This window comes from Diabrotica undecimpunctata, chromosome 6, assembly GCF_040954645.1.
Source record: "Diabrotica undecimpunctata isolate CICGRU chromosome 6, icDiaUnde3, whole genome shotgun sequence".
NCBI classification, from domain to species: domain Eukaryota; kingdom Metazoa; phylum Arthropoda; class Insecta; order Coleoptera; family Chrysomelidae; genus Diabrotica; species Diabrotica undecimpunctata.
Window position 1 is genome coordinate 68,408,824 of NC_092808.1, and position 18,744 is coordinate 68,427,567.

The 18,744-nt window shown below is 33.3% G+C and overlaps 1 protein-coding gene across 5 annotated transcripts in view; it reads left to right on the forward strand.

The window, feature by feature from the left end:
- The window catches only part of LOC140443479 (ras-GEF domain-containing family member 1B-like), a 1,395,894-nt gene that overhangs the window by 1,328,671 nt on the left and 48,479 nt on the right, over nt 1-18,744 (forward strand). For 4 of the 5 annotated variants that reach the window (XM_072534788.1, XM_072534789.1, XM_072534784.1 and 1 more), the window contains one exon: nt 391-593. The exons of the other annotated variant lie outside the window; for it this stretch is intronic. In XM_072534788.1, the coding sequence (XP_072390889.1) occupies nt 391-593 (203 nt within the window). The remainder of the gene's footprint in view (nt 1-390; nt 594-18,744) is intronic. 5 annotated transcript variants of the gene reach the window in all.

Below are 18,744 nucleotides of genomic sequence, written 5' to 3' on the forward strand. Positions count from 1 at the left end.
AACGCGTTTGCAAACTAAAAATAAATAGAGAATTGACTAAACTAAGCAGAAACAGAAACTAAATATTGAGCTATAAACGCTTTTCCAAACTAAAAACAACTAGAGAATTGACAAACGTCAATTTTTTTGACAAATAACCAAAGGCGGACGTTAGAATTTTTATTAATTAAATGCTAAACTAGAATTTTAGTATTTATTTATATACAATATACCAATTTAGCTCTTCTTTTTGAGTTGATATGTTTATCATACGGTATACACTGCCTTTATAATAAGTTCAGATACCTAAAATAAAACAAACAAGTTAACTTTTTTCTATTTTTGATTAGATTATAACGTAGCTAATTACAAGATGTAGGTGAAACGTGTAATTTAATTATTTATTTTTAGTGGAGCAAAATTCATTCTGGCAAGTTTGCAATTTTGGAGCACCAGATGGATCCCAGTAGTAACTTCAGTAGTTACAGGAGTACTCTAAAGGCAGCAATGTGGAGGAGCGAAGGAGCTACGGATCAACGACAGAGGATCGTTATTCCTTTCTTCAGTTTACTAGTTAAGGATCTTTATTTTCTCAACCAAGGATGTTCAAACAGGTAGGTAAAAATTTACTGATACTGAAATTTAAAACAATACTCAAAAGAAAATACGGGAAAATTGTTTACTATCGATGTAATTACGAAAAGAAGCTTGAAGGTTTTAAAAATATTTTGATTAAAAGATATATTTGTGTTGCAAATTTACGCAATATAGATCTCATTGGATTTCAATTGGTGTGTACCCTCTTTGAGGACAGATTAGAGGTTACACAAAGAACGGTACTAGGCTCGGGCTTCAGTCTGGTAGAGTTATCTTGGTCGGGGCTCTTATTACAGCTCAAATATAAAGAATAAGTTAGAGAAGTACTGAAGATACAGAGACGAGAAGTTAGAAGATAAGAGACGAGAAGTTAGAAGATAAGAGACGAGAATTTGGAAGATAGAGAAGGGAATTATTTGGGCACCACCCTATTTTTAGAGGAACAGGGAAACCTTAAGACATAGAGAATACGATAACGAGAAAGATAATATACAGTTAAGATACGCGAGAATAAAATAAACCGTGAGAGAAAAGGTATTTTGTTCGTGCAGTACACACTTAATATTTCGACACATATACACTAATTATACGATAAAACAAATAATATAAATCAGTAAAAATGACTGAAAGAGATACACCATGCACAATAATATATATTCATATCATAACAATAAAAATAAAAAGCAAAAAGTTCGTCAACAAAATTATATTGAGGTATATAAAAAAAATACACTATAACAATCTTTACAGCACAGTTAGGTGACACGAGATAAGTGATTGATTAATTTATAATCGAATAAAAACAAAAAATACCTTTTTTGGAAAATAATTCTGCATAATGTAGTATTCTCAAGAATAGAAGAAAACAAGGAACATTATAATAGTCAATATTCGCCAAACAAATTATTATTATGCCTTGAGAACACTTAAACGTTTAACAAAAATTTTTTTATTGAATGTGATCACCTCAAATTTATATATGAAATTTAACATAAATATACCCTACATTAATATAAAAGAAATGGTCCGTAATTTATACATATATTATATCGTAGGTTCAAACTCATAATAGTTCGTTACGTTTAACCATAAACAGCAAGGTCACTAAACTGAACGTTATAAATGAAATTCTTACGGTTTAGGTATCAAAGTTGAGCTTTAGTCAATAAAATTTACTACTCACAATTAATATGCCACAGGTGGATACAGATAGTGGCGTTAGGCCTTCAATAAAGTCACTTGACACTTGGTCCTCAGCAACAGGTAGGTACAGCAACGAATTACGGTTTTCAATCCGTAATCCCTCGATTTGATTTCGGCAGACGAGAAGGTAGACAGCCAAACAGGAATAGCACAGGTAGTAATCGGTAGTAGAGATGAATGATGAATAATGCACAATGAATAGTGAATATTGAATAATGGCTAATGGATAATCGTTAATGGCTAATGGTTAATCGGCAAACAGAAGTGACCTCGTTCCTTTGAATTGGAACACGTCTGTTGGACAAAAGAGAAAGTAGTTAATATAGGACTCACTGTGTAAAGATATTTTATAGAGATAAGGGTGAATTGAAAATACACTTACCGCCGTGTGATGGAGACAAACCGCTTGCTACTGGAACCAACTCGAAAATGAAAATGAATTCTGAACTTGAGCGAGCTAAAGATAAAAACGGGGTGGGAGTATTGCTACTGGGTGCCACGCGAAATTGATATTCAATAACAGGGCTACTGTGATCATTTTTGTAACATAATCACCCTCTCCCGACAGGGATTATACTTTCTCCGAAAAACAACTCTTCTGGTTTTCTGAGAAGGTAGGACGGAGATTTCACAATAGGCACTGATTCCTTTGTTACTAGGAAAGATTTCTATTTAGCAAAGACTAGATAAAGAAAACAGGGAACATTTGGCAAAGTCATTTCCTTGTTAAAAAAAGGCGTAACAAATTGCTCGTTGATGTTGGGTTATTTTTACGGCTTTTAACAAAAGATTTACACATAGGCGGCGTGAAATTATTTTTTCTAATGGGAATAATTTTCTAATGGGAATAATTTAAAGAAATTTTAAACATGCTTCAGGTGTTCTGAAGACTAGTTCAGTATTTTGTGTGAGATGTTCGGTATTTGTATTCTGCAGATAAACGTTTTAAATACTGCCTATTTAATGTTACATCAAACTTAAGAACAGTCCGGTGTGCACCCTCCAACAAAAGGCGAACAAGCTGGTTTCGGATTTAGCTTCTTCCGAATTCATACCAACAGAAGTTGCAAAATCTTTGAAAATTTACAATGCAGTTGCACCCAGGTTTTATACACTCCCTAAAGTTCACACACCCACTTTTTCAATGAGGCCTATTGTCTCTTCCATTGATGCTCCTAATAGTAAACTTGCTAAACACCTTACAGATATCCTCACAATTTCCTACAACGAACCCAATGAATTCTATATTAGAGATTTTTTCACTTTTAGTAACTTCATTAATAATGTTCCGAATAATTATATATTGATTAGTTTAGATGTTGTGTTACTATTTACAAATATACCACTAGATGCTATTCTCAAGAGCATCAAAAATAACTGGAACAGCATCTCTCCGCATACCAAGATCAGTTTAGATGATTTCATATTCATTTTTGACTCTAACATCTTTTTGTTCAATGGTAATTTTTTTAAACAAATCTTTGGCACTCCAATGGGCAGCAAAATATCCCCCATACTATGTAACTTTGTTTTGGATGAACTTATGAGAATGTGTTCATTATTTTATGTTATATGTTATATGTGTGTTATTAATGTTGAGTGTCATAGCTTTATATAAAATCTCAACGACTAGTAAGTTGCACTGACAATTTGACACAATATTTTAACATTCTCCTAATTACAGTGTCTTGAAGAAGGAATAAAACAATTCCGAAAGCTAGACCAAAAGTCAAAAGAGTGTTTCTATAACATCCCGGCCAAACCTTCTGACTGCAACCCTAATAAACTGTGTTGTTTGTTTATATCGACAGTCAATAATATCCATTATTTATTTATATATATATTTATACATATACACTCGCGATCATAAAATCCGGGTCACCTTGAAAATCACCGATATTTCATTTTTAACGGGCTTTATCGTAAATAATAATAAAACAAATACAAACTAATGCATGTTTCTGGGAATTGTTGTCGGCTTAGCGGTTTCCTTTGCAACAAAGAATTTCAATGGTGCCGATTTCGCGGGAAAGCGCACACTTCCCAAAATGAACGGTACCTGTAACTGCCGCTTGTTTTAAATGTCTCATTTGTGCTTCGACTTTCTGTTCAAACGCAACGAACAAACGTTTATTATTGCCACCATTAGTGTTTATTAGTGCCATTATTAGTGTTTATTATTGTTTATTTTTTGCCAAAAATACCCTTGACTGTTGTTGAAACGGCACAAATTGTTGCGCTTGTGAAAGACGGTCACACTCAACGGCAAGTCGCAAGAACTGTTGGCGTAAGCCTTTCTACGGTTCAACGAGTGCTTCAACGCTTTCAGGAGAAGGGTTTGCTATCCAGACGACCTGGCTCTGGACGAAGAAGAATGACCACGGTACGAGATGACCGTTTTCTTGTGTTTCAGGCTTTACAAAACCGGACCTCAACTGCGATTATGCATCGAAATCGTCTACAGGAAGTACGAAATCGCAATGTTAGCGTTGCAACAGTCAGGAGAAGACTTCGTTCTTTTGGACTATCATCTCGGGTAATGCGCATCGAGTTGCACGACTAGCTTTTGCTCGACAATACGCGCATTGGGGAATTAACGATTGGAGCAAAGAGTTATTCTCAGATGAATCCCGTTTCTGCCTAACTGGATCCGATGGATGTGTAAGAGTTTGGAGGAGAACCGGTGAATGATTTTCACAAGCTTGCATTGCTCCAAGAATGCCATTTGGTGGAGGCTCAGTCATGGCTTGGGGAGGTGTATCTTCCGACTTCCGCACAGAATTACCCTTCATCGAAAATGGGTCCTTAACTGCACGAAGAGACATTACGGAAATTCTGGAAGAACATGTTATGCATACCATGGCAAGGCTTGGAGATAACGTCGTTTTTATTCAGAACAACGCGCGAACGCACGTTGCCACGATCAGTATGCAATACTTGGACGAGGTTGGAATTACAAGGTTACCCTGGCCAGCTGGGTCTCCGGACCTGAATCCTATCGAACATATCTGGGACGATTTGAAAAAACGTATTCAACCCCTAACATCTCCTCCTAACAAGGGACAGGAGCTTAAGGATCTGTTAGTGAGAGAGTTGAATAACATACCATAACATGTAATCCGGAGAAAAATTGAGAGTATGCCCCGTCGTCTGCAAGAGGTCATTAGAGCAAGTGGAGGCAATACACGATATTACTCATTGAAATTTCACTGACTTTTTACCACGTTTTGTATTTTCCATTTTTTTCGTATGCCTGTTTTATCAACAATTTGGTTTGTTTTCTGCAAACAATAAAAAACCGTTTTTTTTTCTTTCAAAACAAAAATTGATGACAAATAAAAAATACGTTAGCCTAAAAAAAAGGTTATTACTGCACCAGAGGCAAAAATATTCTAGAAACTTGAAATTTTCAAGGTGACCCGGATTTTATGATCGCGAGTATATATATATATATATATATATATATATATATATATATATATATATATATATATATATATATATATCCGCTTTCTCTTTTTATCCCTTACTAAGTTATATAAGTTTATTCCAAAAAATGTTTAAGTCTAAAATGATGGTACAGTGAAAATATTATATATATTTAGTTCAGGGTTTTACCGTTTACTCGCTGCCATTATATACATGAAAATGTATATCCCAGTTTCATTATCAATCATTTTAGCATCAGAAATTTGGCATAGCTGTTGAATATAATATTACCCACAACGAAATACTAAATTTAAGAATATATATATACAGTATACTCCCTTTATAACGAACACGGTTATTACGAGGTTTCGCTTATAACGAGGTACATTAGATGTCCCGTGAAATTTCTATTGAACTATAACCCTTTATAGCGAGGTAAATTTGCTTATAACGAGAGAAAATAAGATTGCAAAACGTGTTTTTTACGTTTTGGCCCGGCCGTAGCTATAAATAAATACCCTTTTTAACTGCGGGCCGCCCGCAATAAACTTCTTACAATTTATGATTCTTAGTCGGAAATGTAAAATTTATGATTCACAAGTGTCATTGTATTGGGTTGACCATTCACACCTAATAATATGGGTCCTAATAGACAAGATGTGGAAAGTGTTTTAAAGGTTGTCAGAAACTTTATCCAAGGACAAAACGCAAATGAAGAAGCATAAAACTGTTTCACATCTTTAGAAAATATGATAGATAGAATACTGGACAATTTAAAGCAGTCAAAAATGACAAAATAACTTTATACGCTTTATACATATTTACAGAATACAGATTTTTTGTTTTAACATATATCATTGACAGTAAAAGTAAACAACTCTTTTTTGTTTTAATGCATTTCATTGACAATAAAAGTAAAGAACTTTGTTTTAAAAACGCCATTCAAACAATATTTATTAGCATCTTATATTGCTCCTAATGGCTTCACTATAGAAAGTTAATGTTTTAGAAAACTACATATTCATATGTATGCACAATATTATTGTTGTTGGATATAACGAGATCCGCTTATAACGAGGTAATTAGTCTGCCATTTCAGTTCTCGTTATAGAGGGAGTCTACTGTATATATATATATATATATATATATATATATATATATATATATATATATATATATATATAAATCATTCTGGCATCCTGTTTGCTTAAAAGTAACGGGTTATGATATATTGCAACTACCTATTGTATCTTCGCTCCAATTGGTCCAGTCGCGACGTACAGCCCCTCAAATGATAGGATTTAACCAATAAAATACAATAAGACAGAAAAATCAAATATAGTAGCATGTCAAAAAGGCCTTAGTTATATATCTTCGTTTCTATAAGTTCAATCGTAACGTACAGTGTCTCAAATGAAAGGATTTAACAAATAAAATACAATGAGTATACAAAGGGAGTCGTGCATAACCTTTAAGTTGATCCTAATACATAACTGCAACAACAAATATGTTGACGACTTGGATTAGTATATACAGTGCATTCGATACGTTTTTTAAACATGATTTCTGTAAATGGAGTGAATATTGTTATCCATTTAATTTTTTTCCTCGGTTGAATAAGTCCTGCTGGTATTTGCTCTAAGCTTACTATTTTTCCCCATTCAAGCTGTTTCATAACTAATTCTACTTCCTCTTTATGGTGCCCTGTTCAACTGTTTTGGTAATTTCGGACTATTTCATCTCTTATAACATAAAACAGTTGTTTCAGATATCTTTATCGCGTTTCCTTTTTTTATGGATAAATATGCTGCCGTTTTCATCTTCTACTATTTCATATGGAGGTGCACGATCAACAATTCCAAATCAAGAAAACACAAATAACACTCCGAATTATATTATACAACTAATAGTCGAAAAATGATGAGCAAGAGGTAGATGGCCAAGAAACCGAAATCTTAATGACAAACACAGATATAATCGACTAATCAGACAATTAAGATCAGCGCTACATGATGCACGCAATGTCACATTTGAACACTACATTAGTACATTGTCTAAAGAAGGTCATTCAGATGGATAGCAACAAAAATACTTAAAGAGACCTGAACAACACAACCCACCAATTAAGAAAGATGACGTTAGTTGAGGAAGATCAGATCAGGAAAAAATGTCAACATTTTCAGAATACCAGATAATAATAATCAAGCAACAGAACACTGAAAACTTTTGTTTTTAACTGTACGCCCGTGAATGACTTGCCATTTTTTAAATAACACTTAATATTGTACTTTTTTGTTGTATTTTTCTCATCTTTCAAGATAATTCTTATAGGGATATATTTATTTATAACATACGGTCTTATGGTCTTATTACGGCTTTAAGATTACACGACCTATTAAATGTATCTTGTACCGTACTGCTAATTAAGAATTATGTTTGTAATGCGATAAGAGGTCCGGATATACGAGACACCATTGACTCATGCCGCATTGATAATACAGGAATCTGCATTTCTATAAAAAAAATAGATGATTTGTTTTGTGTATTAATTTAGTTTAGGTCGATCAAGAGTTGCAGTAAAAGATTTTTCTAAATATAGAATTATAGAATGTAAACCATATTTCCAATGCTTTGTGAAAGAGAACTAGTTTATAATATTCCGGACGACGTAAACACACCTTATTTTAGAATATTGGTCGATGAATTGAAATCATTGTTCAAGAAACGAATTATTCATGTGCAGATGTTCTACTAGAAAAACATGTAAAACCAAAATCTCGATTAAAAAGTTGCAACCGGTTACTTACGATGAAACTTAACCCCATTATTGATTTGGCAAGTGATAAAATGGGTCGACAAAAGACCAGTTTTAATCCTTACAACATTTAGCCCCCTTTCAGACGAGGATACTGTATCCGAGATACTGTATGCGAGATACAGAATTTTCGATGGCGACTGTATCGGATTCACGGGCATGCTCGTCAGTATGAAAATAGTAGCAGTGCAGTGCGGTTATATTTTTGGAGTATGGATGTAGAAGAGTATGTTATGCTGTGGTACATATTAAATAAAAAGAAAAAGAAACTGAAAAGACGACGTAATTTGTGGGCTCATCCTATTGTAGAATTAAGAGAAACCAAGGGAACGTATAACTATATTCAGAAAACACCGTCTTTCTTTCGTTGCTTATTCACAATTATTCGACAGAAAATCGCGCGTCTATGGAATATGGTGCAAAAGTATTCGTGTCTGAAAGCGTTCATTTAACGTAATGTTTCTTCTGTATCTGGGATACGCATTCAGTCGTCGGCGACAGGAGGGTCCGAGATACTGAATTCGGTATCTCACATACTGTATCCCTCGCGCGTCCCGTCTGAAAAGCTCCATTTGAGTCTATGTAATATCTGCGTCTCGGATACGCGTATCTCGGATACAGTATCCTCGTCTGAAAGGGGGCTTAAACATAATAGTTGTATCTTGGTTTATTCAGGTGAAAAGAAAAATTATACACAAGTGTTAAAACCACAAACTATTCTTGATTATAACTTGGTGAAAAAGAGTGTTGATTTTAGCGATCAAATGGCATCTTAACAAAGCCAAATACGCAAAATTCTGAAGTGGTACCGGAAAGTGGCAGTGGAATTAATATTTAATACCGCAGAAGTCAATGCTTATTTGCTAAATAATAGAAAACGTGAAAAAAGCGACAACCTATCCTTGAGTTGAGACTGGAGTTCGCGAAGGCATTTGCAAATAAAGAAATGTTGTAACCCTCACGACCAGTTACACCCAAAAATACCATTTCAGGCAAAGCGATGTAGATAATACAAAGAGAACAAAGTGTACAAGTTGTTACAAAATTTTAAGAAGTGTGACTAGTAGAAAGGCCGATAGAAAAGTTAAAACATACTCTGAAGAATGTGATGGCAAAACTGGAAGTCGTAAGTTGATAGTTTCTAGTAGAACGTTTTTATTGTTAATTACCTCCGTAAAAGTGAGTTATAGTATTTATAAAAAAATGGATGTAAATAATATGCCTTCGACATCTAAAAAAGCTAGATGTGAACATAAACGTAGATTGACCACTGCTGAATTACAATCATTGTTAGAAGCATCTGGCGAGGACTATGTAGATTAAATGAATGGTCGAAATGACTCTGATTGACTCTGACGAAATATTTGCAAAAAGTCGTTCAGAAAAATCGAGGATTGCGTTTTGGAAAGAGACAACACAAACAGAATTTAAGACTTTTCTCGGGCTTATGTTCCATATGGGGACAATTAAGATGAACCGTCTGAATGACTACTGGAAAAGTATGGGTAACTTCTATAATAGTGTTGACTTGACTAGATAATTGCTAAAAAGTCCCCTATTCAAACTGATTTTTAATAAAAAATTTAATAATATGTTAAAGTTTTTTAATATACCCTAAAACTGAAAGCGCAAAGAATCGATTGCAAGTTACAAAATACTTGTAGAGTCATACTGTTTGGACAAGTACAGTTGTTTAAGTAATCGCTTTCTGTGATAAACAAATTGAATAAATTGTAAAATATTTTTTGATCTGCTTGATATTCAGCACACTTTAATAACTCATCAATTGCCATAATTTCAAGTAGCTATATTATCTGTCGTTAGGCAAAAAACAAAGTTATTAACATAAACATAATATCTTAGAGTTTAAGCAAAAAATTATTTTTTTGGCCTTTTAAGATTGTTTAAAAAAACAAAGCAAAATCAACTGTACGTCTTTACGAATTTTTCGTCGGCTATCCCTCATACTATTAAGAATTTAAATTTCTGTATAAGATTTTTTAAACTATTTAGCGAGGTTCCGTGAACTACTTTCTTATGGCATGGTCAAAGTCAAATATTATTTTTTTGTGATTAAGCCACAATTATTGGTCGATATTGAGATGAAAATTACATTTTTAATTAACTAATATTTAACGATACGATTTCCAATATTTAACCTTGTTTATTGTACAAATTATGTAAAAATGTGTATTACACATTTTGTACAAAAAACGTTTTTTGAGAACGATTTCCTGAATGGAAATCAAAATATCAAACATTTTTTGACTTAATCCCATAAAAACCTAATATTTATCTTAAACTATTCACTGATAGCTTCGATTAAACAGCTTGGAAATTGAAATATGTAAAATATTCCCCTACACAACTCTCTGGGAAAAAATATCTAACTTAAATAAAAACAATTGAACGTTGATATAAAAAACTTGTTGGTTGACCCCAGCCGGCTGAAACCAGCCGGCCGCCAGATAGGTTCCATGTCTTTATTAATTTGAACTTGATCCAAACCGATCGATATGTTTTCAAATATTATTCTAAGTATTAACACTGGCAACATCTATTGGCTTTAAAATGATACCAAATACAGTAATTTTACATCCCGAGGTTACAATGATGGTTTGATGTAAACAATTTAATATATAAAAAAATCGGATTATTGAAAAACCGACAACGGTGCCAAGCCTACAAAGGTGCACCAAATGAATATACACGACTTATAAATAGAAAATGTTAGCATTTCTTGGTGATGCTAAATTACTGCAACGTGAAAAGAGCTCTAAATGATAGCGGGATGTATATATATATATATATATATATATATATATATATATATATATATATATATATATATATATATATATATATACATATATTTATATACATATTGAACGAATTTAAAACGGATCATACAATTTAATATATTTGAACTGCATTTGAAATAGTGGATCTAAGACTTATATATTTCTTCACATTTTTTATCTTCATAGGAAAAAGGTAATGATTTGGAAATCTCCTCAAGCTCCCAAAATTTTCTTAATTGCATGTCGATGTTTGTTTCAAGAGATATATGACAATTAATAAGAGTATCCATAGAAGAATCATTAAAAAGGTTTGAAGATGTGTCAACTCAGAAGGATTAATTTGGAATTTTGGCTGACTTGAACATACTTTAGGAAAAACAATAGCTTCAAATGAAAATGTTGGATCGATCTGCCCACACGGTTTCATTGTGCACTGCACTATACCACTGTTTGCAGCCAATGATATTCCATTGAGACCTTCAACAGGAATCGAAAAATTTCTTTTTGAAAGTCCAAGACGTTGAACACAAGATTCAGAAATAAAATTCGCCATAGAACCGGTATCAAGTAGAATGCGGATTGTGGTAAAGTTACCTCGAATATCCTTTATTTCAGCTTCCCTGGTTGACAATAAAAGAGTTGATTGAGGAAGTGATAAGGTGCTTGTAATACAGTCAGAACTGATGTAAGTATTTACAAGGGTATTGGTAATAAAAGAACTAGTAGAAGGGTTGCAATTACCTAACGGCTCCACAAAGGGATTGGAATAAGTAACCTGAACGTTTGAATTCTACTCAGAAGCTGTGTTGGAATTTTGACTAATTTCCACCAATTGTTCGGGATAAAGCTTATTAAATTCCTTTCCCCGTGCGTGTACAGTACCAAATATGTTAGGACCATGGACTGTACAAGAGTTTCCTTCGATATATGCAAGCAGACTTCACGGCGATGGTTCAGTATGTGTTTGGTTTTATAGGGGTTTGTACTTAGAGAAAAATAAGCGTAATTACTCGATACTACACATTTAATAACGAGAATATTTACAAAAGCACTATTACTAAATAAAGAGAGTTTGCTTTACCACATTGTTCATTATTATACCGGCGTTTTATGGGCGCGCGACTATAGAGAAAACTAAATGCACCTTTTTCACCGCACTTTTGAGAGTAAGAGATTATAGCGTACCGAGTACCAGCACACAGCCGATACCTTCGGCTGTTAACTTGAGACACTAATCACATCTGCAATTCTTTTTTGGCTTGAACCAAACCTTATCTTGTCTACCGATCGGCGTCAGTTTTACCCAAGGAGGCCCTTCTAAGAATTTTATGGCACAAACACGCTGCAGGCAAAAAGTACAGCCTGTCGCATAAGATACAATTTAATATTTGTAAGAACGAAAAATAAACTAAAATTAATATAAAATGTTGTTTTTACAATAAGCTGTATGGTTCGATTTTTTATCAAAGTGCAATGTAGCATGATGTGGAAATTTGCAAACACGACATTTATGAGATGATCCACAATTCCTCATAGAGTGCGGCGAAACTAAACAATTAACGCAAAGTTTATGTTGCTTAGCAATAGAAAACCTCTCTTGAGGGGATTTAGAAAGAAATATTCCACACTTATATAAGGCATGAGGCGAAGAACATAAGATGCACTTAGACTGCTCCACTGTATTTGGGCTGGATTCCACCAGAAAACTAGATAAGGGTTTTTTATTGTTAAACTGTTTTATTGTACTCTTTGGATTATATGAATTAGATGAAGAAGCAGTATACTGAACAGACTCCAGTGCGATGCATTGCCTATCTAAAAACGAGATTAATTGTCTATAAGTTGGCAATTCCTGGCTAAGGCTATGTTTCAGTTTAAAATCGGTTCTGGTTTTTGAATCTAATTTATTAAGGAGCATGTTAAATAGCAAAAAATTCCAATGATTTACAGGCAGCTTCATTACCCTGAGAGCAGCCACATTTTTCGAAAAGATACTTAAAAGTTTTCTTAGTTCAAAAGAATTTGCCTTTGAAATTGAGGAAGCATTAAAAATTTCATTGTAATAATGACTAGTTAAGATACGTTTATTTTGATATCGTTTTCCAGTTTTTCATATGCCACAATATAATTGCACTCAGTAAGAGGAATACCTTTGATTAAACCTAGGGGTTCTTTACCCAAAGAAGTAAGAAGATACTGAAACTTTTCAATATTAGATGTCAGTATTATTGTGGATTAGACTGTTAAACAGATCATAAAAAGTAGGAAAATCGATAATATCGATAATCGATAATTGCCTTCGAAACGAGGTAACGAAAGTTTTGGAAGGTTTACGACGCTTTTACGGTTAGAAGAATTAGGATTATCTACAGTAGACATGTTTGCCGACTGAGATGAGTCATTCAATAAAAAAATCATGTTTTAGTGATAAAACTCCATAAAAGGCTTTATCAGCATTTAATCTCATCTCATCATAGGAAGAAAATTCATCATTATTGATTAACGAAATGACAGTGTTAGCAAGAAATAGAGGTTTTAAAGATTCGTCATTAGCAACACTAATACCACATTCATAAGTTTCCTGTAATCTTTTAAAAGCGGTAGTTCGCTTTAAATTGGCTTTTGTTAATTTATCAGACATTTTATGAAGTTAATTTATCAAATATTCTAATAAAATTATTTAAATGTGATTGATTTGTCACAATAAAATAAATTTAAGTTTGAACCTAAGTGATGTATTATAAATAGCAAATAAAAAAAATAAGTAATCAAAGACACAAGTGGTATTAAATAATAAACGTCAATTAAATAATTAATGTTTTGTTATAAATAAGCGAATAATAACAAGTAACTTTATTTACTTAAATTAAAAATAAACAATAAACTAACCTAATTAACACGATCCCAACAAGGTAAAAAGTAACCGATAATAATAATTAACGCTAAGAATAGAAGTGCAAAGAGAGACAGACCGCTGCATACCGTTCAATTTCTCGATTCAAAAATACGTTCGAGAATTTACGTTCCACAATCGAGTCGTTTTAGTATTGTCCAGTTTTTTTTAAATACAAAAAACTTCCTGTTAATATAAAAAGACAATATGGTTGCCTTTATTGAAGTTTATAAGATTTTAAAATGATGCATAAATAAGATTATATTTAAAATTAATAGAATTAAGCTCAATCGGCTGAGAAGGACCAAAAGTGAATAGTAATTGTAAGAAATATGAAAACGAATTGGTAAATTTAAGATTGAATTTCAAATAATATGGTTCTAAAAGTTATGCACAAAATCGCTTACCTTAAATTGGTGTTCTTTAGGATTTGGTTAATTATGCAGACCCAAATGTGATTACTCAATTCATCACCGCTCAATCACTTCAATGGATTCCTTCCATGAAATTCCTATTGGATACGAGACGGTACCGCCAGATACGTAAGGTCCCGAATTCTTACCGTTTTCGTTGAAGGCTTGTCGGTTAAAATCTACTTATTGGAGCATGCCCATTTGGATATATGAACGATTGTGTGTGTGGAAGTAAAATCATATTATATCGCGCTTTTGAATGAAATGAGACCAATAAGCATATAAGGTTATTCTGCATCATTTCAAGAAAATATAATTATTAAGGATCTAAAACTTATTCTACCCAAAATAAATTAAATATTATAATAATATTCAATATAAAATAAAGAAATAGGATTCCCGAACAAGCTCGATGCGAAGAGTTAGCAAGAAAAATTGTTTTAGTATAATAAAAATCATAGTTCTGATTTTTTATGAACACAAAACATTAGTATGAAAAAATCATTTGAAATGGAATTGACTGAATCTACTTAATTGTATAACTTTATTAGTGCATAGTTATGACTCGTGTGAAATGGATGTTAGCAATAAAATAAGATTATGTATTTTAAACATTACCTTTAAACGAATATAATTTGAAAACTACTTACTCTTTCGCAATGAGACAAACGGATGATATATACGTAAAAAGTAACGAAGAATAAAAAATGCTGAAATGGTTATTACGACAGTGGCGTAGATTGTGAGGAGGAAAAGGAAGTATCTATTCCTACAGGACGTCCCTGGTAATAGCGGAACACAGTCAAACTCGCTTATTCATATTAATATCCAATCATGGGTGGCTAGTAAAAATAAGTGAACCGAATATACGTAATAATAGTACATAGTATATATGCCTATATGTATATGGGTTTATAGAATACAAACACATGGGGCATTTTTAAGGGATTATTTGACCCAGCATGATTCACATATAGATCAATACTAGAATATATAATAACTTGAGAAACTATGCGGTTAATTTTTATCAGCACAGGTGACTAGACAGGTAAGGTAAACATACCACTTCAGCGGGGGGAGGAGAGAGACCATTTTGGTCAAATATATTTGTACGGCATTTATAACTTGTAGGTAGGTAGGTAATATAAAAATAATGACCTGCGACCTCATGCCGTACGAAAATATTGGTACCAGTAGCAGGGACAATTTTTGGAAAATTTTATCCCATTCAAAACGAGACTCACTAATTTAAATTTAGTTGCATAAAGTTGTAAATTTTTTGGACATGCCGTACAGTGATATATTTTTTCTTGCCGATATAACAACAATTGTATTCCCAAATACCTACAGATAACTGTTTATAAACATTTCCAAGAACCATAACTTTTAGACGGTATATTTCTAAATTTTAAATTCTCTTACGCATAATTTGGAATTGATGCCGTACATTTTTCAGTGACCTCAACGAATGGCGGTCAAAATCAAGGGTTGCGCTCTCGATTTTTCACCCCTGTATCAGCCGATATATACAAAACTGCAAAAAAGTAATCTAAACAACGATCCGAAAATATGTGAATGAATGCCGTACTGTTACTGTATCACATTGCCGAAAATGGGGTCAAAATTTTCCGGAAACCACAAATTGTCCCTGCTACCGGTACCAATATTTTTTACGGCGTTAGGTCGTACAAAAATTTTTGACCAAAATACCCCCCCCTTGAGTGGTAAGTTTACCATACCGGTGTAGCCATCTATACCGATAAAAATTGACGGCATAGTTTCTAAAGTTGTTACTGCATATTGCAGTATTGATTTTTATGTGATTCATGCTGAGTCAAATGACCCCTTAAAAATGTCCCATGGACTTGTAGTCTATTAGGGAATTTTATGTCAATAATATAGTAGTGTAACTATTAATAATTTTGTTAAAAAAACAAATTACATTATCTGTGCATGATTACACTAAGTATGAAATGTATGCAATATGCAGGTATGTATAGAATTTTTCATATAAAAAAGAGTGCACATCATTCAAGATTTACGACGTCAGAACCCCACAGCATTGCCAAAATATCAGAATAGTTAATAAGTGAGGAATTTTTAAAATGTCAACTATTTAAGAATACAATACACTACACAATTGGATTTTTAAAATAAAGAAAATAATCACACTTTCAAAATTTTAAAATTGATTTTAAAAGTTAATTATTTTTAACAGCTTAAGAGATATTATTAACAGTAGATACACTTAGTTTTAGGACTACTGCAACACACTAAAATACATAAGAAAACATTTTAATACAAATTTTGAATAAAATCCTTTATAAAAAGGTATATAAAAATACCTTTTTTTATATACCTTTTTATAAAGGATTTTATTCAAAATTTTTAATATATGGTATACAGCCAAATACAGGAACTTTGTTTCCTTGTGGATTTTAATACAAAATTAGACTAAATTTTAAACTTACCTCTTTTAGAGCATGAATAGTATAAACGTCCCGCCATTATTTCTTGTTCAAAATAATCTATTAAAGCTTATCAGCTTTCTACAGACTAATTAGTTGTTTTGGCATAGCACAATCACAATACAGAATAACAATTAGTTTTTAAAGCTAATAAAATAAATTTAATATGTATTTGTAAATACAATTTATTCATATATAAAGTATTGTGTTCAAATTGTGTAAGAAATCAAACTTAAGGCAATTCTTAATTTTCCTTAAGAAACTTAGGAAAAGAACAGGTATCAGTGATGTCGTCGAACGTATAGCCAAGCTGAAATGGAATTGGGCAAGTCATGCTGAGTGAATCATGCTCATCTCGCTTTCATATAGCGAGACTGAAAGACACAAGATGGACCAGAAAACTAATTAACTGGCGCGCACGAGAAGACATATGCAGCAGAGGACGACCACCAACACGCTGGATGGACGACATTAGACGAATATCGGAGAAATGGCAACACGAAGCACAGAACCGTGAAGAGTGACGAAAAATGGGAGAGACCAGCAGAAATGTCCAGCAGTGGACAGAAGAGGTTGCATGATGATGATGATGTTCAAATTGTGTAAGAAATCAAACATAAATAAAATTCTTACTCAATATAAGGGCTATAAGTCAATAAAAGGGCTATTGGTAAACTATTCTTTATGTCAAGCTTTCAATTGTGTTTACAATCTTTATCAAGAGCATATCTAGTAGCATACTCTGGTAATTATTTTTTCTATAATTGCCAGAGTAGTCGGTGCGTTTTGATTTGGTTTGAGTGTTCTTACAAACTCTCTCTGATGACGGGTAGACCCAGAAACACGTGTTAGGGAGTGGTAAGAGACTCAAATTAAATCGAAACACAACCATTTTCGTATATTTATCAAGAGCTTCTAAAAAAAATACAAAAAATCTTACAAAGTGAAACTACACTTGAGTGCAAAACAATCGACTCAAAAGTGATATTTGAGATTACACCTTGTGTTTCAATGTAAGAAGTATGAAAATAAAAAGATGTAATGTGCAAACAATAACTTTATTATTGAACTTACAAAAACTGCTATTGCATTATTTAGAAGACGCATTATAAAAACAATATGCAATACGAACAGAGTTTCCTAAATATTTATCATTGGAACTAACGGAAGAAAGACGTTATGATTGTTATGAACAGAAAAACCATCAATTAAAAAATGAATTTCTTTATGTTTCAGTATTTGATATTATCACCCCTACTCCTAATTATACTTTCCAATCCATTTCGCATGGATCGGATGACTTTTATAATAAATTCTTGAGGCATTGCTTCCCATTCATCATTAAGCTCAGCTCTCGATTCCATTATGCTCTTTGGTGCATGATTTATATTCTGGACCCTCCGTTTAAACTCATCCCAAACATGCTCTATTGGATTTATGTCCGCGCTCAACGCAGACCAATTTATTGTAGGTATACCGATCTCAGTCAGATAGGTGGTGGTGACTCGTGTGGTATGGCATCGTGCCTTATCGTGCATTAAAATAATGGCATCACCAATAAATCCCGCGTATGGAACCACATGTTCCTCCAAAATGTCTCTGATATAACGATCCGCCGTTAAAACTTCTCAAAGTCCTCCACCAGGCACGAAAACCAACTCGGTTTTTTCATCCATGGAAATGCCTGCCCAAAACATACAAGAACCGTCTCCATATGACACAATTTCTCGTATACAACATTGAGCAAATCGCTTTTCTGGCCTTATATAGACTCGACGCCTCTTGTCGTTGCCATGTAGGTATTCCTACTTTCGTCGGAGAATAATACCTGACTCCATTGATAGTCATCCCAGTCCAGATGTTCTCGAGCAAATTCTAATCGCCTTTTCTTCTGGACTGCAGTTAGCTTTTGACTCGTAGCTGCTCTTTTTGGTGTCAGGTCGGCTGCCTTCAATCTCATTCTGACTGTCCAAACACTGGTAACTACACTTCGGACCTCTCTAAGCTCTTTGAGATTAGCACCAGTTAAATGTCGATTTCTCAGGGATTTCGATACAAGAAATCGATCGTCTCTCTCCGTTGTTATTCGTTTACGGCCTCCTCCTTAGTGGCGGACATAATCACCAGTATCTTGGTACCGACGATA